Source organism: Melanotaenia boesemani, chromosome 12, assembly GCF_017639745.1.
Source record: "Melanotaenia boesemani isolate fMelBoe1 chromosome 12, fMelBoe1.pri, whole genome shotgun sequence".
NCBI lineage: Eukaryota > Metazoa > Chordata > Actinopteri > Atheriniformes > Melanotaeniidae > Melanotaenia > Melanotaenia boesemani.
This window is the reverse complement of record NC_055693.1, coordinates 9,445,523-9,472,063: the sequence shown is the minus strand read 5'-3', so window position 1 is coordinate 9,472,063 and position 26,541 is coordinate 9,445,523. Positions and strand designations below refer to the sequence as shown.

Below are 26,541 nucleotides of genomic sequence, written 5' to 3'. Positions count from 1 at the left end.
TTTTTTTAATGATCCCTTTACTTACCCACAGTTGATCCAGGCAATAGTCCCTTGGCCCTTTACAGTTTGGGCAACATCGGAGAGCAGTTTCAGGTACAAGTCCCCTGATGTAGCTATGGACAGAAAATAAACTCAAATCAGCCTCATAAACCAAACTGTTCATTGGCTCAGGACAAACCCAGAGCTTTCAGGCACAAAGGACACTGTCATGTTAAACACAGCAAAGATGTGAGCAGGAATTGAGTTACAGTGGAGCTCAGTGTCTTGCTAAAGCACCAAGTGACAGAAAGAGATCACTGGAGGAGCATTCTCTAATACCTTTCAGAGGATGGGTTCAGAAAAGTAGCTTAGGTTACATCAGCTTTCATCATCTTACAATAGTGTCACTATCCAGGAGATGGGAGGATTATACTGTGACACAAAGGCTGTAGCTGTTGATGCACATCAAGTTTTTGGGGAAAAAAGGTAAACAGAGTGTGGTTGTTTAAGATAACAGTTTTTGTGAAATCATTCAAGGATAATATTAAAAGTCAATGACCAATAAAGACTTTTACAATGCCCTCTGTTTGATAAAATGTGGCCGAGTTGAACAATTTGCTTTCTGTGTAAGGAATAAGAAACCAGCGTGACTTGCTACTACATATATTGTATTATTATTATTATTGATTTTCATCAGATATGGAAACCAATGCGGATTCCTTTGAGTACAGTAAACAAGGTAATATTCTACTCTTTGTTACACAATTCATCATTTTTATACTCCCCCAAAACTAAATGTGTTTTATTCACTGCACAAAGTAAACAATTCCTCAATGCTCCAGGCCAAGACTATTTTTAGATAAGGGTGCACTGCTATGACTCTCCAGGGTCCCACATCACACAGCGTTGGCAACAAAAACATCTTGCAAATTCACTATCAGTTTATTACCGTGTTTAGAAAAGGGAGAAAGCAGATACCAGCTGGTTATTTATCAGCCCTGTTCACTCACACACACACACACACACACACACAAGGCATTAACAAGTACATAAGTAGACAAGTAGCATCAGAACTTGAGTTAACATGAAAAAGAAAAAAATTAGAATTTTTTTGCAGTTTTATAAATAATCTACAAACTATTAATAAAAAATATCTACAACTGGAAATGATTGAAATTACTCAAAAGAAGGCTTGCCTCCGGCTCATGTAGGCTGCAGCAGCATGATGAAGACTTTTACTGTAAAGCAGCTGCTGGCAACGTCTCTACACCAATTAGTTATTCACGTTGACAGTCAAGGCTTATGTGTGAGTTTTTTGGAGTCTTTTTGTCTTTCCAGAAAAGTGGTGACATGATGGGTTATGACAAATCCAGGGGAGGACAATGCAGATACAACTAAAATGCCAAACAAAGAGTGAGTATCTCTGCATTATGATATCCAAAAGACACAAACACTTCTCTCTGCAGCTATAATGGGGTTGGCATTTATTCCAAAAGTTTATATACTGGAGGTCCAAAAATGTTGCAGTTTGAAAAAAGTTTGAGATTTAAAACTTGTCACAGTGGATGTACAAGCATTTCCCTACTTTATATGCAAATAGAAATGCAGCTTACATCCTTTCTGTTTGCACAGACCAAATACCAGTGTCTTGCAAGAGTTCAACTTTTTTAATCCACATTCACCCAAACAGTTTAACCAAACTGACCTGCTAACACTTAGGCTTCAGAGTATTCAACTTCATGTGCTTTAACTTTATTTGGGCTAGCCAAAAACATTTTGCCAAACAAATAGCTAAAGATACCTGTGTACACTTGACCCAGTGAAAAACTGACAAATGCATTTTAACCAGGAAGGCATGCTAGCTGAATAAGCAATCTCTCATTGTGGCTTAATACTCATTTACATTCAAACCACCCAAATAATGTTGTCATATGCAGCTCAGTCCTGCTTTAGATGCAGGCTAAGCAGTCAGTCCTCAGTATGTGTTCACACCTGTAGTTAGAGCTGTCCTCATGTGTTCATATCACATAAGATGTATATTAATGGTATGCATGAACAGGTCAGCAGGGTCTCAGGCTATATTTTGATGGACACAAGCCAGACAAAAACTCAACAGGAATGTGACTGAATGCAGAAGTGCAGAGGCTGGTGATGAGTAGGGAAGACAATCCTGTATTTTCTGAACAGGGGAACAGTATGTGAAGTGTGTGGAGGTGGGGAGATCAAAATCTGCATGAGAGCATCCTCTTGTGTCTTTTAAGGAAGAAGGTCTGTGTTGAACTACAGCCAGTAATTATTCAACCAAAGCCACGGCTCAGTTTGTGGAAGTCATATCCAGTGAGCTTATGTAGGCTGGTGTGCATCATGAATCATGAAAGAAATCTGTAGCTGTAGGGCTCTGACTGTCTTTCAGTGCATATTGTGTGCTATAAGGGTCTTTTGAAAGGAAAAATTGGCAATATCAAGAGGCTGCTTCTTCAGCATTGCTGAGTCTTCTCCTTCTTGGAAATCTGCAAATAAAAATCGAATTAAAATCTACTGGGAGTACATTAGACGTCCCCTATTGATTCGAAGGAAACAATTTGTACTACATTACTGATTTTGACCAGTTTAGTTTCTATTAAGAGCTTAGCTCTAATTCTGTATGATACTTCCAAGCTAATTACTGAGATAGACCACTGTAATCATCCACTGAAAGCAGTCTGCAGACTAAAGCTGTACCAAAGATGCATTTTGTATAATCTTTAAGATACTGTGGGTGAATGTTATAATAAGTTTTACATAATCACACATAGGAAAGGTTCCACTGCATAATGGCAGTCTCTTATTACATATGGAAATCAAAGGAAATATAATTTGGTGTTTTAATTCAAAAGTTTCCACATAACAGTAATAAATGATGAAAAACAGATAAGAATCACAGGCAAAATAATCTATTGCATTTTCCTACAGTAGCTCTGTAAATGTGAACACTGGGTCTCCATAATGCTGGATATATTAAACTGTTCAGAACTTTTTCCCTTTGAAACCTATCCATGGTGAACACACTCAGTATTGTTACATGCTGAGTGTAACTACAGTTAGAGCTTAACCATTTAAGTGGGCAACCTTCTGTGTCCCAGTATACATACATGGGAGGGTAAAATGGTTATCTGTTATCTGTTAGTCCAGCTTTGATTGAATAAAATTCTGGTCATAAAGCATTTTACACAAAAATCTAAAAATATATATCTTGCTTTTTACAGCAACAGCTCCATGCTGTTAACAGAAAAGTGACATTTTTGTCTAATATTTTCTCCCAATCATTATTTAGATGAATCCATGTCTCTATAACATCCTGTACTACAGTTCTGCTGCTAGCTGCACATGCAGGCCACACAAAAGTCTGCCTGAAGCCATTTTCATATGCAGCTGTTTTTTCTTTTTGTTTTTTGGCAGGCAAAATTGCAAATATAAGTGGCATACCCTTAACTGCATAAATTCATTGGCTATATAGTGCGCCAGTCATTAACAAGCGAATTCACAGGTGCATCTGTGTACGACAGAAGTGAGCTGCACCGTCTTGGAATGTGGACCTAAAAGTTTTACTGAACTGGATTGTTATGACTTGTCAATGTCTGATCAAATAAAAAGCACATAAATGACATCTGTGCATAACAGCTAAAAAGACAAGTTGTGTAAGCTAGTCAGATTAAACCAGTCCTAAGACTACAGTCTCAACCTCCACCTAGAAATCTATGCAGACACAGACTATAAATCTCACCAGAAGTACCCGTCAACGGTGCTTCTCTTACCTTCATTCCCTTTGAGTGTACTGAATGTTGTGGCAAAATCTACAACCTTATTAAGTGAACAGAGATTATGAGAGGATGTGAATCTTCTCTAACCTGTCTTTGTGTAGAGCGCCAGAACATTGGTTCTCGTTCTGAGCAGCTTCTTGAAGTCTTTGTGGTCATTGACTTTCTCTATGAGAGGTGATACCTTCACAGCCTCCAACAACGACAGCAGCCACACCTGTGAAAGATGCACATAAACAAAACTTTAACCAAATCGTACCACCAAATTTTAACAGCATATAAACTTCAGCACTAGACACAAGCATGTAATGAGTGTATTTCAAAGTTCCAAAACTTTACCAGTTTTAGAGTTCAACAAATACTGCAGGTCAGTCTATTATTTAACTAGTTTAAATGTTGTCGAGCTTCAGCACTGCACATAATAACAAATTTCTTTTCAACTACTGAGACACAAATAAGACAAGAAGCTGCCTCCTTGCGACCGCCTGCACCAAAGACATGTTTGAAGTCAGCAACAGCTGGCAACATCTGCAACACAGGTCTGAATGGCTCATTCAACTGAGCAAACATTGATAGTTGAGCGAATAGTGTGAAACATCTAATATAAGGAATAAAACCATGCTGTGGAGCCTGCTCTTTAATCTAAGATGACTTAAGTGGAAGAAAGAAAACAAAAGACTGATTACACTTTGGCCATATAAAGCCATTTCCATGCATTCTAATCCTCTCTATGCCATCAGCATTCATTTAAAAGCTTCTCATTTCTGCTTACAGAGAACTGAAGTAGACACCAAACACTGTCTGCTCACTCAGCGGATCCAGTCTGCTGAGCGATATCACCCGGAATGAAAACAAGCACCTGTCAGACTCATTTTCTTTTTTAATTCCTAACTAGATGCTCCTCTAAAGTGAGGTGCTGTGAATCTTAAGATACAATTTGCATATCAGTAATTTCAAAATGAACACAAAGAAACCAAGTAAAAAGAAAATACAGCTTAATTTCCAATTTATAGCTAAAGGATGTACAGTACATATGCTGTACATCCTTTAGCTATTGACTAGGGCCTATCCCAGCTGATGCTGAGTAAGAGGATTTTGTTGAACATGTACAGGTCAGCAGTACACCCTAGGCTAACATGAAAGAACAGAGAACATTGCATTCTCACACCCACAACCAAATTTTGAGAACCTGGACCGTGAGACAAAATGACATTATATGGAGCAAACGCATGCAAGCAAATGGAAAACATAATTTAACCAACAGGTTTGAACCCAACACCTGCTTGCTGCGAGCAGACATCACTAACCACCACCCACCACCCATATGGTACTATTCGAGGAGTACCATCAGTCTTACCAAGTATAATTTGTGTTTAGGTGGGGTGTTTTTGTCACCTGTGCACAAGTAATTAGGTAGATTTGGCGACAAAGTAAACACAAGCTGTGGCAGTTTTTGTTTGGGACTCATCGGAGGCACTTGGCTGATGGTGGGCTAATTAGAGGTTTGGCTAGGTGTCACTTGTTTGGAGAGGTAGTTATTCATGGGTTATGAGACAATGGAGGTAGGAATGAGATTAGATTGAGAGAAAAAGCGGGCGACAGATGGTCCAAGTTAATCAGGAAATTAAACACTTGATGGAACCTAGAAGGATTAAAATTGATCAAAATGTATATTAAAAAAAATGCAGCTTAAAAATTCAAATTTGAGTTTGAGAAGAACCACTGATAGTGACATAGTGACAGTAAAAGACAAGAACATTTTGTGTATTCATCCATGCTTTGTATGTACAGATCTAGCAGTTTCTCCAGTTCTAACATAAACATTGTGCTTTTAGCAGAGGTGGTTAGTTCTGTGCTTTGGAGAAAGTTTCTGGATACTTTGACACATTTATGTGACTCTAGTTCATCGCTAGAATACATTATGAACACTGAAGTCCATCATGCACACAGCTGCCATCTTCATCTACTGAGGGAGCAAGTTATAAGCTTTCAGATCCAACGTTCAACCTCTCAGGCATGATGATTAAAAATTTTAATCCAAGCAAGCTCAGGCTTTAAATGAAGACATTTTCACCAACAATAAGTAGTTTGGTTGAACATGGATAAAGATCAGCTGGTAAACGCTGTTTTAGCACATATCTTGGCTTCAGAAAGATAAACAGTCTGCTGGTTAGCTTAACATGGAAACTAAAGTCATCTTTAGACAGTGTTGCACTAAATATGCAAACTGGCACATACTCCTACAACTGAGGCAGCATGAGAAGAACACTCATGCTGTCGTCAAGCAAAGGCCGCTGATGGCTGCGATAAAACGTCTCTTCCACCGCTTAGAGACTGTGTCATCTTCCAGTGACAGATGGACAATGATAGAAATGACTAGGACTGTGCTGGCAGTTTCTCTACAGAGCATCATAAGTGACAGACTCATTCAGAAGCACTATTAGAGCTCTGCTGATGATTTAAGCTGAACTTTCATCGCAGTGAAGTACATGAACAGGCAGCTGCAGCAGGAAAAAACTGAAATTAGTGTATGGTGCATTCAAATTACATGAGTGAAAATAATTTTCATTTTTATGGTCTTCATTTTATTTGCTAACTGTAATCATCAAAACAGATTTATTGAATAGATTTTCTATCGATTCATCCCACTTACACTGATGACAATCTTTCTTTTTCAGTGCTTGAGTATTTTATTTTGATCACACTGAAGGTCTGTTTCTTTGGATTTAAGTAAAACATGTTGCAGTATCTTCTAATAAAGAAATAGATAAATGGGTGAATGCTAATATACAATTTCTAATATAGCTTCTAATAACTTATCCTCATCCCCAAACTACATCAAATTTCCATCTTGTCAACATGTTCATGTTTTCTGTAACTAAATCCTGGACACAATCAGCCAGCTCAGATTCATTTTATGAACCAGCATGAGGCTGTATCTATGCAAATTAGGATGTTCTTGATTGAGTCATTCATAGGTTTGTGATTTAATCATAATATATCCAAACTTGCTTATAGGAATAGTCAAAACATTTGCCCCCAGCCTGCACTGCATTTAAAACAGAAAAGGTTCTGTAGAGAAAAGTCACATAATGGGCCCAGGATCCACAAATCCAACTAAATACTTAATCATGTAAATTCAAGACTTAAAAAGACTTGAAGTACAGAAATTCCAGCAGTTTTTCTGGATCCCTGCTCCTTTAAAGTAAAGTCCAAAGAAAAATGGTTGTTGGTTTTTTTTCTTAAAAAATAAATAAATAAATAAATAAAATAAATAAAAATCAAGTGTATAATAAAAAGGAAACCAGGGATGCCACATCCTCCAGACTCTTGAATAAATCTCAAGAAGAGATAAGAGCCAATAAAGAACTTGTGGATATAAAACATAAGCATTTACAATTTTTATTTAACTGCTCAATCAATTTCCCTTTTTATTGCTGGATTTTTGGAATAAAACTAGCTCTTCTTAACATCAAATACTGGAGCTGTAAATTACTAGCTCATAAACAATTCCAGCCTTCAGGTTGGTGTTTCTACTCTAGTACATTATTATTATCCCATTAACTTGATTTCATTTACCACACTACAGAGACCCTTTGCAATTTGGCTGATCAATCAAAATAGAACTTTTACAAAAACCTTTGCTAAATAAACTGAACAGAAATAGGGCATCATAGCCTATATTATTCATACAGTGCTGTTTCATTAGTTTTTTTTTTTTTGGCTTTCACAGAGCTGTATTAAGGAAACAGAAATCTGAAAAGACACACAAGTATGAAACATTATTTAAAACCTCTACTAAAATATATGAAAAGCTACCAGTAGGACACACACACACAAACTGTTTAACTGTCAACTGGCATGTACCAAGTGTGAAAACTATGTGTAAAAATATAAATGAATAAATAAAAATGGCACCTATAGAGCAGCAGGTGTCTGCCCGAACCACCAAGCCGATACCTTACATCTGCTGTGACAAGCATACAGCCTAATAAAGTGCATCTAGTTTAAGGCCTGTAATGAATCAGCACAAATCACACAACAGTGTTTGTCAAACGGTTGCTTTCACTTTCCTCTGACTAATGAACCAGTCAGGCACGTTACTGTGCGTGGACAGACTGACTGTAAGGAGGCTATGCAGCATTTGATAACACAAACAGATTACTCTGATCAAGAGGAGTGAGCAACTTTTGCATAAATCACATTTCAGATACCTGCAATTAAAATCCTGGGAGATCATGTAATCCATTCCTGGTTGTTAGTTTGGGTTATTTGGTTATAATACCCTGATCCCAACAGAAGGCAGGATTTCAAGGCAGATTTCAGTAGGAAACAGCGGTACAACCTCAGATTTGAACAAACAATAGTATCTTTTCAGTCAGTGCATATGCTAATATTTATATGTTGTACCTGACTTATTTAACCGTTATAGGGATAAAGTAGCATAGGCTACCTATTAAGCCTGTCAGTATAGTACAGCACAACTAAAAACATAACTTCATCTTGTCCCCGTGGAAATAAACCCCCAAACAAATTCAATAACAACCACACATAAAATAACAGATTTTCCTGTCAATCAGCACTGCATAATCAGAACAGGACCTGTCAGAAATAATGTCTAACGATTGCATCCCTCCCTACACTTCCAGTCCGTCCCTCATTCTGACAGAATGCCGGAGATTGGTCCGGTACCTCCGCATGGGGCTCCGGTGCATAATTCACATTGTCACAGAAAAGGACACTGCGCCTTCATGAAGACGTTTTCAGGATATCCAGAATGTAGTTGTTAATGGAGTCGTTTTATATTTGTTGTGGCTCCGATAGGAAGTCATACAGATTTGGATCAGGGATAAAAGTAAACTGGATTACATGATCCGCAATCCTGAAAAATGGGATTCCCAAATTCGGATAGCTTTTATTTGTATTAAACTTTTTGAACTGGCCCTGTGAGTTAACATAACCAATATATTCCAAGTAAACACATTATTTCTAACTGGTGTCTAGATGAGCTTAGATGCCAGAATAACTTGTCTTGCCCAGTGGATGCAAAGTTATGTTGTCTCTGTTCATCACTGCAATTGTTACAACAGTAAATCTGAATTAACATCTACTGACTTGAAATGCTGCAACAAACCACTGAAAGTGTGGACAGTTTCCGAGTCAGCAGAGAACATCTTATTTAGCAGCTTTTTGACTAATAGTGTGTTTAGTTTGACATTTTCGAAACAAAGGGGTGACTGACCATAAGAAATAGTACACACAGCAACATTAAAGTATATGATTGCTCTTTGGTGATTTTCAAACTTGCAATATGCTGATATGTTACAAGTGCTAAAAAATTAATAAATTCAAACAATTCTCAGCAAATGTGGGCTTTGATATGCTTATCACAAAGCAAAAAGTATAGAACCACATGAGCTGGTTTCACCATAACAAGAGAACATCTGAAACCTTAAGGGACACAGCCTGAAAAAGACCGAACAAATCTGGAGAAAATTTCATACAGACTTATTCAGTTGAACAGAAACATTGTTTAGCCCAGGTACTGAACATCTTGGAGCTGCTATAGAAGTTTTCCCTTTAAAAATTCTCTTTTATAAAAAGTCAGCTATAGTTGCATTCATACTACAATTTGCAGCCAAACTAAAGGCCAGGTACATGGTGAGTACAGATTTAAAAGCTCTAAAATAAAATAAAAAAAAACATCCATGTCAGTCTAGTGATTCTTAACTGGATGAAGGTATGAGAGCATCTGATTGTATGAATGTCTCCAGGAGATGTGACTGACCATGTACTGTCCAGGTTGCACCGCACCCTTTGCACAATCACACCTGATAGGCTCCAGCTCCCATTCTCCAGAGCAGAAGGAAGCAAATACAGAAAAAGAACTGATTCATCTATTCTATTTTTTAGAAGTATGTGGACATAATGTTGACCTGAAGCTCTCAAGAGTGTAACAAACTGGTAATTTAAAAAAACTTACATTGGGGGACATTTAGATTTGACCATGTGCATGCAAACAACATTCTAAGGGCCTGCAGATCCCTGTAAATGCCACAAAATATAGTTTATTAGAGGACACATCAATGAGGAACATGAATATAATAGAGACTATACTAATTACTCTGTTAATTGGTGAATAAAAAAAATCCTGAAATCAGGCAGTCTTGCACATATTGATTATTTATTATTCTGGCCTGAAAAAAAGATATATCACTGACAGGGAGACAATAGTTTGGAGGTTACCAGCCAGAGGCAAATAAACCAAATACTTCAATGTGTGTGTGTGTGGGTGAGTGTGTGCATGTGTATAAAGGGGGTTTTGGATTAAATTGTTTTGACAGGCAGGCCTCTACCACCCAGACAGCTGCCCTCTTTAAAAAAAAGGGGGGGTGGGGGGGTGGAGGGATGCAGTGGTTTATCACATCCCCAAGCAGAATTACTTCTTGAACAAAACCCATGACAAACATGCATTTATTCACACAGTACAGTGAATCTACCTGTAAGATATTTTTAACCATTTTTAAACATTTGGTTAATGAAATATTTAAAAAGAGAAATATCCAAAGAGCCTAAGAGATCCTTTTTAAATTCTGTATTTTAATTTACAGTTTGTCTTTTTTTTTTTTTTTTTTTTGCAGCTGACTTGGTGGTTACTGAAATCCAGAAGTGGATCAGAGACTTCAGACTCTGAAGACTCACTGTATATAAAAGGATTAACAACCAAATATTGACAGAAAGTATTTATCGAAGGTTATCTTGTCCTATTAAATTAGCTTCCTTCAAATTGGGGCAGAACGTGTAAAAGGGTTACAAATTTCTACACCATCTGTTAACGAAGACTATTTATCCCAGAGAGAAATTACAGTGTGTACATATATAATCTAAACCCTGTCAAATTACAGCTTGGAGCGAAGACTTTAACTTCATGTTCAAGGCTGACCTTCAATTCCAAGCAGCTGTGGCACATTGCCAAGATAACAAATAGTGCCACAGCCCAAAAGCATACAGAGTTCAGTTTGCAGAAACACCTTAGTACCAGTTCAGCCCATCTGTGCTTCTGCACAACAGGAAGCAGAGCAGGAAGGGATCCGTGTCAGAGTTAAATGGCGGTCTAAAACGATATGCCATGGTACTAATTGTCTTGCACTTATTTCTGAAAGCGTAAAATGTAACTTGAACATTCACAGTGTACTTTCAATTAAAAATCTGTTTTTACTAATGTGTCTTTATTGTTGTGTTCAGTGTGCTAATTATGTATATGCACATGTTTTGGTTGAATATGACTCATAATATAAAACTTAATCACTATTTTTTAAAGAACATTGAAAAGCTCTCAGTTTGTGCTTTACAAATAAACGAAGACAACTGTCTTATTTTATTAGCTTGGGTTACTACGGGAACTGATTAAGCTGGGTGTTCCATCTATCCTTCTGCTCAGCATCATTTTCCAGTTTCTCGCCAAGGTGCTCCCAAACCGGATCAGATACGCAAACCCTCCTGTGAGTTTTGGGTTGTTTCATAGGTCTTAAATCAGCTGGATGTAGGGCAATCTGATTTAGCTAATTCTAATTTAGGTTAAAATTTTGGCTCTAACCATTAAAAGCTGTGCAGCACTGCACTTTGCAGCAATGTCCTCCTTTTAGGTTATAAATCAAGCCCATCCTCTTTCTTTCCAGCATTGTGCTTTGGACACCTTTTTCTAAACCTGAACACAAGCCTAATATATTCTCAGAAGGAAGACTTAGATAGATAATAAAATAAAGATGTTTAAATAACTACAGAAGTGGGCCTTGTATTTAGAACATTAACTGGTTAGTCATTTATCATTACGATTTAAGAAAATCTCAATTAGAAAATTCAAACTTTTGAGTTTAATTATGAAGCAAAGTGATAAAAGACCCACTTGAAATCTCAGATGGTCAGTGTTTACCATTTTCTCACCTATTTTATAGTTTATTGTACAAAACAGCCATTTTCAATTAGTAAAGTTTCTGTTTATACTGCTTGAACAGCAGTTCTCCACGCAGTCACGAAGTCAGGACTATTGCAATGCTCCCCAAAAGCCCCATCTCTTTAATCCTACTGCACAGCAGCATGCTCATGTCCACCAGAACATGAACACTTTCAAACAAGTTATAGAAGTTAAGAACTTTCAATTCCCCTTTACAAGCCAGAATGGCTGAACACACGAGTAACTAACACTGTTGGTATTGCTTCCATAACTCAAATGCACACAAGAATACCACCACAACAAAGAAAGTACACATTCATTATCTAAATTGGTCAAGCTCTCCTTACTTTACTGTTGTCACTGGACGTAAGCTGGCGCAGACACCGGAGACGACATGCTAGGCGACCGTTGGCCAAAACAAGGCTTTATGTATACACCTAGTAAATAACACCTGTGACATTAACGGCTCCACAGCAAACACGGTAGCTCCGCGTTATCAGAAGCTCATTATGGCTGGGCACCAAGTTCAGCCAAGGGCTGTCAACTTCCCTCCTGCAGCTCCTGCACGGCCAGGCTAAGGAGACGTGGTGAAGAGCAATTCAGATTTATTTTTTTATTTTCGTTTTTACCCCGCTGTTGAAAAACAAATAAATACAAGGCACAAACACCGGAATGGCACATAACACCGCTCCAATTTTAAATGAAACACAATTGAGGTTCATTCGACTCACCAGCAGCACCAGCATGAACATTTTCGCCTCTCTCATCTGACTCCCGTTGCAGTTCCAAGAGGCCATGATGCCGCTGCCACGTCTGGTTACGCAGGCGCATTCGGTTTTCCACGGATTCTTGGCCAAGTCGCAAAGCTCCCTGGGAAATGTTGTTCTGATTGACAATCAAGGAACGGTAGTGCACCTGATGCTTCCAATCAGCCAAGGACCACTTCGCTTCGTGTTTTCAGGGTAACAATGAATGTAAGTACTCTAGTCGATATTATTTCGTTTTTATCAGCGTATTGCAGCCATATTGCAAGACAGTTAATTAGACTAGAGAGTAATTAGTAAATTGGCTGGTGATTGAATGGCACTTACTTAGATCTCTCAATTCGACTTGTTCCTCTTGGAAATTTGGTTTGATGAAATGTGCTCCACGGCATCTGTTTTATGCGGGACTTAGTCCATTAGACCCATATTTTGTGTGTGTGTGTGTGTATATATATATATATATATATATATTTATATATTTATTTGTGTGTGTGTGTAGAGAGAGAGACTGAAATAAACTAAGCACTGGACTGAAAATCAGTGGTTACAGGTATTGCAAAGCTAAATTCAGGATGGAAAGAGTAAACTTGTCCCAAATGATCTTAGAAGTCCCATATGGTGTCAGCAGATCAGGTCTAGTCTATAACTATTTAGTGCCTTGCATGCCATCAGCAACATTTAAAAATGAGTTTGTTGGCACACAGAAAGATGGTGTAAAGGTCTAGAAACCGGATTTAAGTGTTCACTTTATTTTATTTTATTTTATTTTATTTATTTACTTATTTGGTCTTTGTAGCAAACATGAGCAGCTGCAATGGATTACTTGAAGTTGATTTATTAAGAGAGGCTTGCCTAACTTCATAATGTGTCTTAGAGCATGCAGGGATCCCCAGCTCTAGTCCTAAAGGCCGACTGTCTCGCAGAGTTGTGACGTTTCCTTGCTTCAACACACCTAACTCAAATTAATGGCTCATTAGCAGCGTTCTGCAGAGCTTTTCAGGGATCTATTTAATTTGAATCAGGTGTGTTGCACCAGATGCACCAGACATCTACCTGCAGGATAGTGGTCTTTGAGGACCAGGGTTAGGAATCAGGGTTCAGACTGTGTTGAAGAGTAAATGTTGATTTTCAAGATCGTTATACTTGTTCAGACTCCTTATTGTAAATATTTAAGATGTTATAGGACATAAAAGTCTTTGTTGTCATTAGGCAGTGAAACAACAAAATGACGTTACGTTATAAAGGTATAAAACAAATATAAAAAAATATATAATATACTTTTTTTAAATAAATAGGACAAGATAAATAGGAAAATAAACACTACAGTGTAAACATATATGCACAGCATTATTTGAGCTTTCAAATCAGGAAAAAACCCTGATGCCCTGTAGAGTTGCATTGCCAGGTTACCCCTGTACAGAAACACACAGCAGGTAGGGGACTGTGGCGTCCCAGTGTACAGCAGGCGGGGCAAATCTTTCCCACAAGCCCTCCAGACTCCGCAGGTCTGCGTGTTTTCTGGACGGACTCTGGTGCAACAAACCCGAGGCTCTCCAGGGTGTCCGTGCGCACTTCCTCCCTATTGCGCTTGCAAATCAAGCCCATCTTACTCCCCCCACCCCCACATCCTCGCTCCTTCTCCCCCACCAGCTCCCCCCTCCATTCCCTCTCGACCCGGTGGTATCGCTCGACTGTGAGGGAGAGAGCGCAGTTGTCGGCTGCAGGTCGCTTGGAGAGGAACGCGCAGCGGCTGAGGAAACAACGCCGGAACCTGTTTCTATTCTGCCTCTACTGCTTAAAGAGCGGGACTGACTGTGTCCTTCTATTTGTGCTAGCATTTTTTCTACTTGGGGAATACAAACATCTTCGAAGGTAAAAGAAAAATTACTTTTCATCTTTTCTCTGCTTTCAGATACCTGACATAACTAATACAAAGCACTTTTTGGGTGTGTTGTTCACCTCGTATCCTGCTTCAGTTTTGTCTATATAGGCGAAAAAAATATTCGACCCTGATTATAGTACATTATTTTAAACAGGTTGTATGAAGCTTCTAAGATAGCCTTGCACCCCCCCCCCCCCCCTTTTTTTTTCCTCCCCCCCTTTCTCTCTTTTTTTTTTAAAGCACCTTCCATCAGTAATGGATTGGCTACTGCTAGAGCCTTATTCAACCATGCCGTGGAGTCCGTTTCTCTTTGGACCATTTACACAGCAGCACTTGAGCAATGTGCCATTTTATATTCTAAATGTCTAGCACTTTTCGCAACATTTTGTCTACTTTCTCTGCTTCAGGCAAAGTGATTTGCTTGTTGATAAAACATGTTGTTCGAAGCAGCGCCTTTATGTCTCGCCAGTTTTACTTTCCACTCACGTTTCTTCCCAGGATCAGAGGCGCATTTGTGCAGGAGCTGCCTGTGCCTGCCACATTAGCACCGTCTCAAACTTACTTTGTGCAACACGCTCTTATAGTCCCCCATTGGCGATTTAAAGTTTAGAAATAACATCAAAGGTGCACTTGACTGTTCAATGCATCAATTTAAGACTATTTTCCTCCATCAATATTTGTTTAATCCTTTTAAAGTGGAAACCTAATTAAGACAAAGATATTTAGTCTTTTTTTTTTCTAGACATCTGTTTGTGATGTTTTTTGTCCACTTGGAAACGTCCAGTAATGACCTCATTGCTGATCATTTCTGATGAACAGACTAACTGATTTTACGCGGGTAATGTGAAACCTTGCTCACAACATCAAATCTGTTTCTAAATCTGTTTCTAATTCTGTTCAAATTCCAGCAAACGGCCGTGGAAGTAATTCTGCGTGATAACACTCAAAAATGAGCTCAGAAAGTCTTTATTCATGAGCTTGTCAGTTGGATGAATTGCCTCTCCGTTTCTCTCTGATACGGGCACTCCAGATTTCTCTTATCATGAATCCTAAAAGAGGAATAAATATCCAGAAGAGAGCTTTCCAGACTGCAAATTTGGAACAAAAGATACAACAGAACATGTCCTGATGTTGATTATTTTGAGGTGAATTGTCATAGGAGCGGACTGTGCTGCTGCAGGGCAACAGGGGGCAGTGTTGAGCAGCACTGAACAGCGGTGATGACACCTTGTCAGGTGAAGTCTGTTGCATCATGTGCTGGACCTTGCTGTGCTCGCCCTCACTACATAATTGATCTCTGCTGGAGCAAAAGGTTCAGCTTTAATTCAGCTTAGGACAAAAATGTAAGGTTAATGCTTTAATGGATAAATGCTCGTGTGACTTTTTGTTGCAGCTGAATCAATTTCAATCACCTTTGAAACATGGTTTTATCCGCAGGCGGTTTACTGGGAACAGCTTACAGATAAATTTGTTTCATTCCAGGCAGTTTATCAGGGCTTAAAATATTAAATTTGCTTGATTTAATTAATTAAAGGTATTTCCAACCATCACTACATGGCTTTTAAAACACTTTTTTTCTATTTGTAGCAGTGATCCATTAATGTTTTGAACATCAACACTTAAATGGCTCTTAAATATAATTGAGACTGAAAGTGTTTTTTTGCATCAGTGATATATTTTTTTGGCTTTAGAGTTTTTAAACCATTTTTCTTTGCTGTAGACAAAGAAATGTTTGTCCTGAAATCTTTTGACAGCTAGTTATTCAGTAACAGATTATATGGTTTGTTTCCATCCCGCTATGCTGACAACTTAATTGAATCATGTTTCATATCTGGACTACCTCTGCCATCTCCTGTGGAGTCCAAAACAGTGGTTGCTTTGACTTTTGTTTTTAGTTTATTCATTCATCACCACGTGCAAAAATCTGCCATATCTCCAGCATCTTGATTGATATTCATATATTCTTACAGGTTTTGTCAGACCCACATGCTTGTCATACGGATGATTAACGCTTTTGTTATTTGAGGAGCCACTTTAGTGTCCTGGTTCAGTTCTTTCAAATGGAAAACAGGTTTTCATCTTTGATGAACTTATGAGAGCTCTTGACAGGTCATGATGTGTGTGTGTGTGTGTGTGTGTGTGTGTGTGTGTGTGTGTGTGTGTGTGTGTGTGTGTGTGTGTGTGTGTGTGCGTGTGAGTGTGCGGGGGGGGGGGGGGGGGGGCAGAAAACAAAACCCAAACTGGACCCCCACCTCCTATTCTCTTTGACCATTTCTTTGTTTAATTTCTCCTTCTTTCCAGTTCTTTTCTCTCCGTAATGTCCTTGTCGAACAGTGCACGTTTGTTTCAGTGATACGTAGGAGCCTGTATCTTAATGTCATCTGATGGCAACATGAATAATTTATTGCCATTAACAAATAAGATAAGTGTTGTGTAGCTGAAGCAGTGCTTCTCCGTCATATTTTTAATGATGCGTTTGAAACTGTCCCACCAGTTATTTTCTTGTTAGGCATCATTTGAGAGGGACAAACAAATATGGAATTTTAATGACTGAAGAACTGGATCTATCCTTTCCTTCCTCTGATGTTACCTTTCTAAGAACAATGCCAAAAGAAAAGTAGCGGCTTGCTCAATATGGTCTGACCTCCACAAGTGTGTGTGTGTGTCACTGTGAGAATGTCTGTCTGATGAGATAACAGATGGATACAGATAAGGAGTATGATTGAGCCACACTTTCCTGTTACAGACCGAATATGGACTTCTAAAAGAACTAGGAGAGAAATTTGATAGAAAAGTATTGTTTTCTTGGATTAGTCATTATAACGTAAATGTTTTTATTCGCCAAAACCAAAGAAGAAAGCAGAAACCGATTCTTCTTTAAATATTTTATACAGTTGAACTTTTCATGCATGCCAAACAAACCACAGAACATCTGTTGCCACTCAAACAAACTGGGTTTCAGTGTTGATCTGCGCTGTGAGACCTCACGCTCTTTGTTTTTAATAGAGTTGGGGAAACAAAAAATTTATGGTGAGATTTTCTAGACGGCGCAAACCTGAAGTTTGTATGCGAAAGTGAGGAAGAGTATTAGACTTTTAAAGTGGCCTTCTTGAGCAGGATTCACATGGTAATTAGGTCAGGGTGCACAGAGGAAAAACAAGACTGTCAACACGCAGGGAGAGAAGGAAACATACTGTGTTTTTGTAAAGATGTTTCAAGGACGGGGAAGAGACACACAGAGATGTTTCCTTAAAGTGGCTCTACACATTCAGGATGCTGCAGCCACACTGAAGTGTCTGTGGCTCTCTGGTGTGTAAATATAATGCCAGGATTGAAATCACAGCTTCGGGCGCTGTGACTTGAGGTGGCAGCCTTCGCCTCAGTATTCACTGTGGTCTTTATTCAGGGAATACAAAAAGCTCGGTTGAATCTGCACCTGAATGTCATTGTATTGTCCCATGACACTAACATAAATGTCGTCATTTTCTATTCACACAAATTGTGATGCCTGATGAAGGTCCTGTGCCTGAGCACCTCTCATTTAATCTGAATTGAGGCACCTTCTGAGCTATTTTTCAGCATGCACATTTGACTGAGGCTTGTTCTTTTTTTTTTTTTTTTTTTTTTTGTTTTTGTTTTTTTTTTCTGTTTGTGTGTGTGTGTTTTTGATGGGTGGTAGAGCAGTCTGTGGCCAATTTTACTCTCGGCAACAAATACACTCTGACTCACCACAACAGCAACTTGATGAGAATCTGCATTTGATTTGGCTTCAGTCCTTTTGTGCTGAGGGCGAACGTGCACTCGTGATAACCAGACAATTTGAGCGGGAGGTCGGCGGTCTGAGCCAGTGGGTTGAAATGAATAATTCCACAATGTCTGTCTGAGTCCCCTCAGCCTCCCAGGATCTCATTGTGTCTGAATGCAGAGTGCACTTGGCGTGGCCTTCACTCACGGTCTCGCTGTGTAACCTGGCCTTTCTCCACCTAGACATGCAACCTCTCTGTCTGTGAAATCTGATAAGGAAGAGACGTCCCTGCTCTCTGTCTGTAACCCTGCTAATTAACACTTGATCCGGCCCAACAGTCTCAATTTGTCTCTGTAACATTATCTTCTTTGTATACCACTTTCCTATGCTGTCACTCCTGTATCTTAACAAATAAGAAGGATAGAGATCAAGACTGCAAACAGTTTGCACAGCAGAAAGAGATTTGTTATAGCTCTATGTTTGGGAATTTATCTTGAAACATTTTTCTTTTTGTTGTGGCTACAGTTAGCAAGCAATCTGAAGGATTTGGCGTTAAGATAAATTATTGACTGACTGAATCAATAAAATATGAGTATTCTTTATGGACAACAGTAATTTGTGGCAGCACTATTTTAATGGCTTTATACTCCTGCAGCCACACCACGAAGGATGGGTTTTAAAAAGAAAGTGCTTTCTTTACAACATAAAAATCATTTAGCGATTTTTTTTTCCTTCTCACACATTCCCATTGTCAACCCCCCTTGGTCTTACAGAAGGTGTGTGAGAGTGGGCGCAGTGGGCAAGCATGCGCTCATTCATATATGTGCGCATGCGTGCATGTCTGAGCAATCTGATTTTTCTTTTTGTGTGCATGCGAATCGGACGTGAAGGCATGTGCCTTTTCTCTCACATCCCTGCTCTGTTGAGCCCCGGCAAAGTCTGAACAGGGTGAGAATGAAAAAGGAAGAGAAAGTACTCCCACAGTTGATTTGGCTATTGTGGGAGAAAGAGAGGAGGGGGGCACACACTATTTCCATTGATGCTCTGGTGCATGGTTAAAACCCCCAGAAGCTTTAGGAAGGAGCTCATTCAAGGCTCGATGTGGGTTGGAAGATGGGTGTTGAGCCCATTGTGGTGATGGTGGGAACATTGTTCCTGTTCCTGTTTGCTTCTGAACTGCTGCTTCATTTTACGATCTATCTGTATGTTTATACATAAAAAAAGAAATGTCATGTTATAATTGAAAAAATTGTTAAATGCTTGACATTCATTGAATTGAAGTCATAAAAACATGGCAGTTAGAAGATGTAACAAAAGTTCTACCCCTGGAGTCTGCAGGTACTCCAGATGTAAGATGAAGGATAAGTGATTCAGTGTCAGAAATAATAGTTTTGCTGTAACTTTACAATCTGTGCACTCTGAATGTGTGACCTTGTGTGTCTCAGACTACATTGGACAATAGGAGCAAATGTTCTGGTAAATGAAAAGGTCTTCATGTGCAGAGAAATAAGTCAAATGAGTGTATCATGAGACCTATATCTACTTAGATAGAAACATTTTTCAGCTTTGTTTCACTCTGTTGGTTACCTGTAGGTTTAGGGACCAGAAGTGTGACATAGTGAGGAGAGGATAAAATTAACTTGACCTTGGGAAGGAGGGGGTGGGGTGGGGCGCCCTCGTAATATAATGGTAGGGGAATCACTGATGAGACAGGTGAAAAATTTAAGGATTAATAAAGTGCCAAAGGCACTGCTCCAGGTGGGGCTGCTCCAGCAGCTTTACTCTGCTTTCCAATTTCAAACTTTACCGCAGGAATGAGAAAAAATCTGTCAAAAGATATTCCCTCATTTGGATTTCATGTAGGTGGTGAAGAGAGCTGTCTGAAAAGTTTCTGCCAATTCTCGTAGGTGTCTCAATGAACTGAGGTGACTGTTAATCCACAGCACAGATATGATCAAAACTATTTTATTTGTGGTCTCTCGTGCCTGTGTGGAAGATTTTTCATTTGTTGTGTGCACAGTGATTTATTTTTTCACACTGCTTTTTATTTAGTCTCCCAGGTTTTTGGATGAACAAATATGATGTTAAATTTGTAAGTGGAAGTCCTATTAGTCTTAAGTCCTACTTTTATTTCTTATTATACACTCTGATACGTTGCTTCATTAAATTCTCATTTTATCCTTGAATCCTCAGCATTCCTCTCAATCACCTATTTCAATTTGAAAAGATCCATTGTGTGCTGCTTTTAGAAACTCTCCTAATGGAATAAGGCTCATTTTTTAACCCTGACTTCCCCTCTAAAATGGTAAAATCTTTTCCAGACAGAGTCACATGAATAGACCTTAACTTATTTCTAGAGTTTGTGCTTTGTGAAATAATAGGTCTTCCAAACAATACTGGGATTAAGATACAGCAGCAACTTGTAAGAGATTTATCTAATTATATATTTATATGTACTTATGAAATGGAGTGACTTTATAATATGGTTTATGAATTATTTGACATTGCAGAACTCATGAGTTAACAGTACCAGTGGGTTTGGAGGCCATTAGCAAAAGCAGATCAGAGTTCCCGATGTGCTTACGGAAGGTTTTCTTGGCTTTCCGTTTTTAGACTTTGATTAACTGCTTCTGATAGCTTTTTTTTAAGTGGTTCATTAGAGAGTTCAGCCAATGTATCTTTGCTGGTCAGCAATCCGGTGTTTGTGAATGTGCCTGCTTGTTTGTTTGTTTGTAAACACGTGAGCATTTAAACATTCATGCATATGTGTGTCTGCTTTGGCATTGTATAGTTTTTCCTTAATGGCCTGGTAATCAGCAGTTGTTGAAAGCAGGCAGCTGGCCTCTCCATTCCTGTAGAATGTATAATTGGACAGCCGCATGTCAGGCTGTGATTTGCAGCATGAGACTAATGAATTTTCTGCACTAAATATGATTCAGTACAGTTGTCCCTCAGTCAGATTGTGGCTCGAAACGTGATGCAACCTAAGCTTGTAACAAACAATTTCTTTTTTTTTAAGTTCTCCTGACAGCCACAGGTGTCGGGGTAGATGCGCTCATTTTTATACACTTAAAATACTTTTTCTCCTGCTTTTTAGTTTAGTCATTTATGTAAACATTTGAAAAAACATCTGTTTGGGTCTTTGTACACTTTACTCACACAAATACCTAGAACTTTTGGTGCTTCTTCTGAACAAAGCAGAAGAAAGCAGGAAAAAAAAACAGGAAAAGTTAAGTTGCTGTCAGTGAGATCCATTAATGAAAAAAAAAAAACCCTTTTTTCCATCCTTTTTTTCTGTGGTAATAAGATCTCTAGCAGAACAGGACTTGCACAAAACAGGATATTCTTTGGGAACTTTTAGTGCATCTTCCCTTGACATGTAACACTAAAAAGCTGAGCTGTAGAAATAACCTTTAAACTTCTGGACCATTTGAAACTCACCAGTGAAGAATGAGATGTAGCACCTGCAAGATCAAATGCACAGTCATACACAGATACTGTTTTTATGGTTTTTGGTCATTGTGTTCTACTGTTACTCCTTCTTTGCATTAAGCTTATCTTTCTGTTAAGATAAGGAGCCTCAAAATATTTTACGCTGTATTTCTTCCATGATCTGATAATGGTGTGCATGATATGCATTATTTCGGAACATATCTTACACTGAAAAAGCATTTGTGACTTGCTGTTGAGTGTTATGTTGATGTGCTTAAATAATCATGGTTGCTGTCAATCTTCTCAAGGAAATTTGCATATTTTATAAAATACAGCAAAATACAGCAAGCTTCTTGGATAAGAAATTACAATTCATTTTTCAGTGTTGAGTGTACAACCATTTTACATTACTGTGAACTACAGCTTTTATAAGAAGTGTTAAACAACTTTTATTAAATGTTCTAGATGAATGCACAAGAACATTCTTTGTTATTTTCCAGCAGAGGTTTTAGTAGTGAAGTGAATTGCAAGTTGAGTATAACACCATCATTATTTCACTTATGGCGTTTTTCTATTACATGTTATAGTCCAGTACAGATTGCCTATTGATTTTTAGGTATTATTTTAGGTGTTGTCGTGCAACTGATTCTGATGTTTCCTTGTGACTACTCAGCTGAGTGATCCAAGTCAGTACCATACAGTGGTGTGGAAACGCTGCAGACTGGTCAGAGAGGATCATCACCTGTGGACGGATCTCATTTGTGTGCTTGGATCACATATTCTGCTCGTGACAGTAAATCACATGAGCATGTTTATTAACTGAGTATGGATTTACACAACCACCTTTTCCCCCTCTTTCTCTTTTAATATAAGCTCTTTTGAACACAGGCCCTGTGTTTGAGCAGCTCAGTGCTCTTCACTTGGATCAGCCAGTAAAATTAATGTAATGTAATACAAACATACAAAGAAGTTATGTGTCTTGTCTCTGAGTTGCCACAGTTTCACACGATCAACAGCTGAACCGTCCACTATCTGCACCATCTTAAAAATTAAGCTTTGAAGAGCTGTGGGTTGAATCATACTGTCCTGCACCATGTAACGTTAAATGTCATTAGTTTCTTGCTTTGGAAAACCTGGTTTGTGAGTTTTGTGTGGTTTGGTTTTGGGATCAGGAAAAAGATCTTACTCCTTCTAACTTCCTGTGCTGTAATATGCATCTCTTTCCTTTTCAAGGCAGATTCCTTTCAAGCTTGATGCACATTTTATAGGATGTCAAAAAGATTTAAATCATGAACGTTTGTGTTTCCTTTTGCTTTAGAGATAAGAAAAAATAAAGGTTTAGGTTGATGTTTGTAATTCCGTCAAGCAGTCAGGTGGAAAACAGGCAGGAATTAGGAGGATGCTATTTACTGCATAATGCTTGAGGAAAGGCTCTTTTAGGTTTTAGAAAGGAAAATGCAGCCTTTCATATTCCTGACATATCTTCAGTAAGAGACGAGTTGACAGTGAGATGAGGCTGTTTTGGTTAAAAGAGAACACACACATGCTTATTTATACATACATACATATGTACAGACACACAAAATGACATTTAATTCTGAATGAAGTGAGGCATTGTATTTTCTTGTATGACACCTAATGGCTTATTTAAAAATCCTCACAAAATGCCATCAGTCTTAGTTATTGTCTGCATCAAGTTTGTTCTATTAGACCTGGGTAAGTCAGCAGCACTAAAGCTTGACATGTCAGATGTTAAAGGGAAATTATTCAGCTTCAGCCTTTGACCTTTTTTGTTTGATTTTTGCCAGAATTCTCTTGGTTTTAAGCCAACAAAGAGACAAGAATTGTTTTTTCTTCACTAAACTGGCTGATTTGAAATTCACGTTACCGTTTAAATGTAGGCTTGACTTTAAGCTTGTAGTTGAGGCTGCTGCACAGTTAGCCTCAAGTAATGGCTCATTTAATTGTTTAACGTGGAGAACATTTAACAATTTGCATTGACTGTTACAATAAGCACTTATGTGAGCTCTGACCCTCTGGAATATGGTCCCCAGCCTCATTTGAACATGACATGCAGCTTCAGTTCAGTGTGCAAAGATTGCTCTTTCATCCCTCAAAAGTCTGATAAACAAGTCAACAAGGTGCAACGCATGACACAAGTATGAGGTGTCTCGTCTCCTCAGACTTCAAGGGTTTGATTGTTAACACATATTTTTGCACCTCACAACCTCTATAGCACTGCTGGGTTTGGTTTGCAGTTGGCTTTGGTTACTATGGCGATAACGGTGGCTCCTGGCAGGGGCTGGAGGGTCTGTCTCAGACTGAGGCAGACAGAAAGAGAGGAGTGTGACAGTGATTAATGTCCTGGCAGAAACAGAGACAGTCGGCTCTCAGAGCCCCACAAGTCACGATTAGCGTATTAAGAGACACGCCAAGCCCCAACACCTCATCTCACCAGGACAGGAATGGAAGTCACTTTAATCACAACCATGTGAATTATTTATTATTCACACATCTATTACTTCTTGACTCTGCAGATTAAAGCTGGAGTAAATTGAAATTTTGGATAAGGCTAAAAAAAAAAAAAAAAAAAAATGAGGGAGAGACCTGTGTGTCTTAGAAAATTAGTCATCTCCATTCTGCTGATTAATAGCAAAATATTTGTGTCAGCATTTTATGCAGGAATATATGCATTTTATCTAACATCAAACAAGTCAAAGTGGCCTTTCCCAGAGGGGAGAAGAGCCAGAGTGGTGTAATACTGGGAGTCATGTGAATCTTTGGTTACCGTGAAGCCTGTTGTACAAGGAAGTGAAGTGATTGAAGACCAGGGGCCAAACGTCTGCATGATAGAGATAAGCAGCCGACCGTGCAACTTTCATTCTACCTCCCATCTTCCAACAAGAAACAAGCTGCAAACACTTGGGTATGAATTTTTAACCAGCCGGGTTGAAATGATAGAAAGACTTTTGCATGCAACTCACAAACATTACCTGCAAGGTAATTTTGTACTCGGTACATACCATGTTCTGGCTTCAAATTGGAAACTATATATATATATATATATATATATATATATATATATATATATATATATATATATATATTTATAAAGAAACAACCTCAAAGCGGGGCTGTGGTGCTTTTTCCTCCTTCATGTTAGCCCCCCCCCCCCCATCTAGATCCCAGGGTCCATTGAGCTCCTTTTGAGGGTCTTGGTCTTTGCTGAGGTTTTTGCACATCACTGCACTTTCCCTTCCTCTGCCCCATTTTTCCCTCTGTAACACCAAGCCTCTGTTGAGTCACCATGTTACAAAATGTGCGAGCACCAGTTAACCAAAGGAAAAAAGCTTTTTTTTCATACTCTGTGGTGACCTCCACACCTGGCGCTTTCTTGCACCAACTTCAAACACTTATTTTTCCTTTTTGAGACCTGACCCATTGCCCTGCTGTCATATATAAGGAACAGCATAGCGTTCAAAACACACAAACTTTGCAAGGATGGTGTTTGACTTTGTGAAGACGCGATGCAAGAGCTCCAGACACACACACATTGCTTTGTGTGTCCATTCCACCACATTTTTCCACACCTGTCTGAAATCCTCACTGGAATAAATGTGGACTGGGGTTGTTTTCATATATCTGCTTAGGGAGTACAGGAGGAAGAGGAGCAATCTGTAGCTATGTGTAAATTAGCTGCTGGAAGTTTGATGGCAGAGTAAATGTCTGCCCGTGCTCACAGCAGATTGCTCTTGCTTGTCTTGGCCAGCAGCCCCATTCATCACCTACTACAAGCAGCTTTAACTCTTTTGTTAAAAGTATGGCTGAGGTCCCAGCGGTGGTCTTGAACGTATAGTGTTTCTCTAAACAGCAAATACATTGTTAAGCTGACATCTTAACAGAGTAGGGGTTTGGTACATGGGTAACACTTAACTGACCTGTGAAACTTATTTGCCAAAATTACTTTAATATTGTTTTTCCATTCATATTTGAGGATAGTGATTCAACTCTGTTTCCAAAAGTATTAATTACATGTGATGTTTTCAGGTCCCTGGAGCTTTTATATCTATGATTCACAAGTGCAAATCAGAATGAAATGTGAGGTTTAGCATGCTACTTTTGGATTTGGGAAGCTGGGGATCAAACCACTGACCCCTTTCTGATTTATGGACAACCACTCTATCTCGTGAACACAACTGCCCCTAGCCAGGCAGGCTTTGCTAAATTATCCATAACTCTTTGATGGGAGGCAGTTCATAAAATACTGAAATGATATGAGTACAGACATTCAATAATAGTGTTTGGATTTGCCATGAGCCACGATCAAGCAGAGCAGAGGAAATGTAAGAAAAGGCAGGTGAATGATGAGTTACTACAGATTAGTTCCTCCTGTTGATGGCAATGTTTAATGTTACTGCTAACAACAATAAATCTTCCCAACATGGGGGGTAACCTGACAGTGTTGTGGCTGTTTGTTCATTACAATATTCTGGAGATTCTGGAGCATTTACCACTACATGAAATGTTCCCCTCGCTGGCTGGGTGCTATTTCGCTTCTACAGATCCATGATGCTTTGGCTATGCTGGTGTAATCAACAGCAAATGAACCTATTCTAATCGGTAGAAATATTAGAAATTAAAAACTGTACACCTGTAAATTATCAACATGTGTGCACTTTAAGATATGGTACAATTTTGTATGTGAGCTACAATTATCCCACAAAAATTAACCCTAAGAACCCAAGCAGCGCAATGTCAATGACTGAAGGCTAGAAGAAAATACTTCCTCGTATTCACATTAAACTTATCGGTTTCAGAGCGGACATGTGACACGCCACCCTCAGCCTTGTTTTACATCCTGTACCACACAGAACAAGGATGATTGCTCATTTGAAATAAGCAGTTTTACATTTACATCGTTTTAAAAAGAAAAAAAGTGTAATAGAAAGGTCAAACGAATACAAATAGATGTATTGTCATTACTTGTT

General features: G+C 38.7%; 2 protein-coding genes across 6 annotated transcripts in view; one reads left to right on the top strand and one right to left on the bottom strand.

The window, feature by feature from the left end:
- The window catches only part of pdia5 (protein disulfide isomerase family A, member 5), a 53,635-nt gene extending 41,051 nt beyond the window's left edge, over nt 1–12,584 (bottom strand). The window contains exons 1-3 of the mRNA XM_042002781.1: nt 12,462–12,584; nt 3,867–3,993; nt 26–113 (exon numbers count right to left, since the gene is read on the bottom strand). Of these exons, the coding sequence (XP_041858715.1) occupies nt 26–113; nt 3,867–3,993; nt 12,462–12,527 (281 nt within the window). The 5' untranslated portion in view covers nt 12,528–12,584. The remainder of the gene's footprint in view (nt 1–25; nt 114–3,866; nt 3,994–12,461) is intronic.
- A 50-nt stretch (nt 12,585–12,634) lies between these two features.
- Nucleotides 12,635–26,541, top strand: part of sema5ba (sema domain, seven thrombospondin repeats (type 1 and type 1-like), transmembrane domain (TM) and short cytoplasmic domain, (semaphorin) 5Ba) — a 193,478-nt gene continuing 179,571 nt past the window's right edge. The window contains exon 1 of one of the 5 annotated variants that reach the window (XM_042002774.1): nt 12,635–12,704. The gene's annotated coding sequence lies outside the window, so the exon portion shown is untranslated. Of the gene's footprint in view, nt 12,705–14,062; nt 14,367–26,541 lie in introns of those variants that run through there. The other 4 variants (XM_042002779.1, XM_042002776.1, XM_042002773.1 and 1 more) reach the window with 4 other exon arrangements.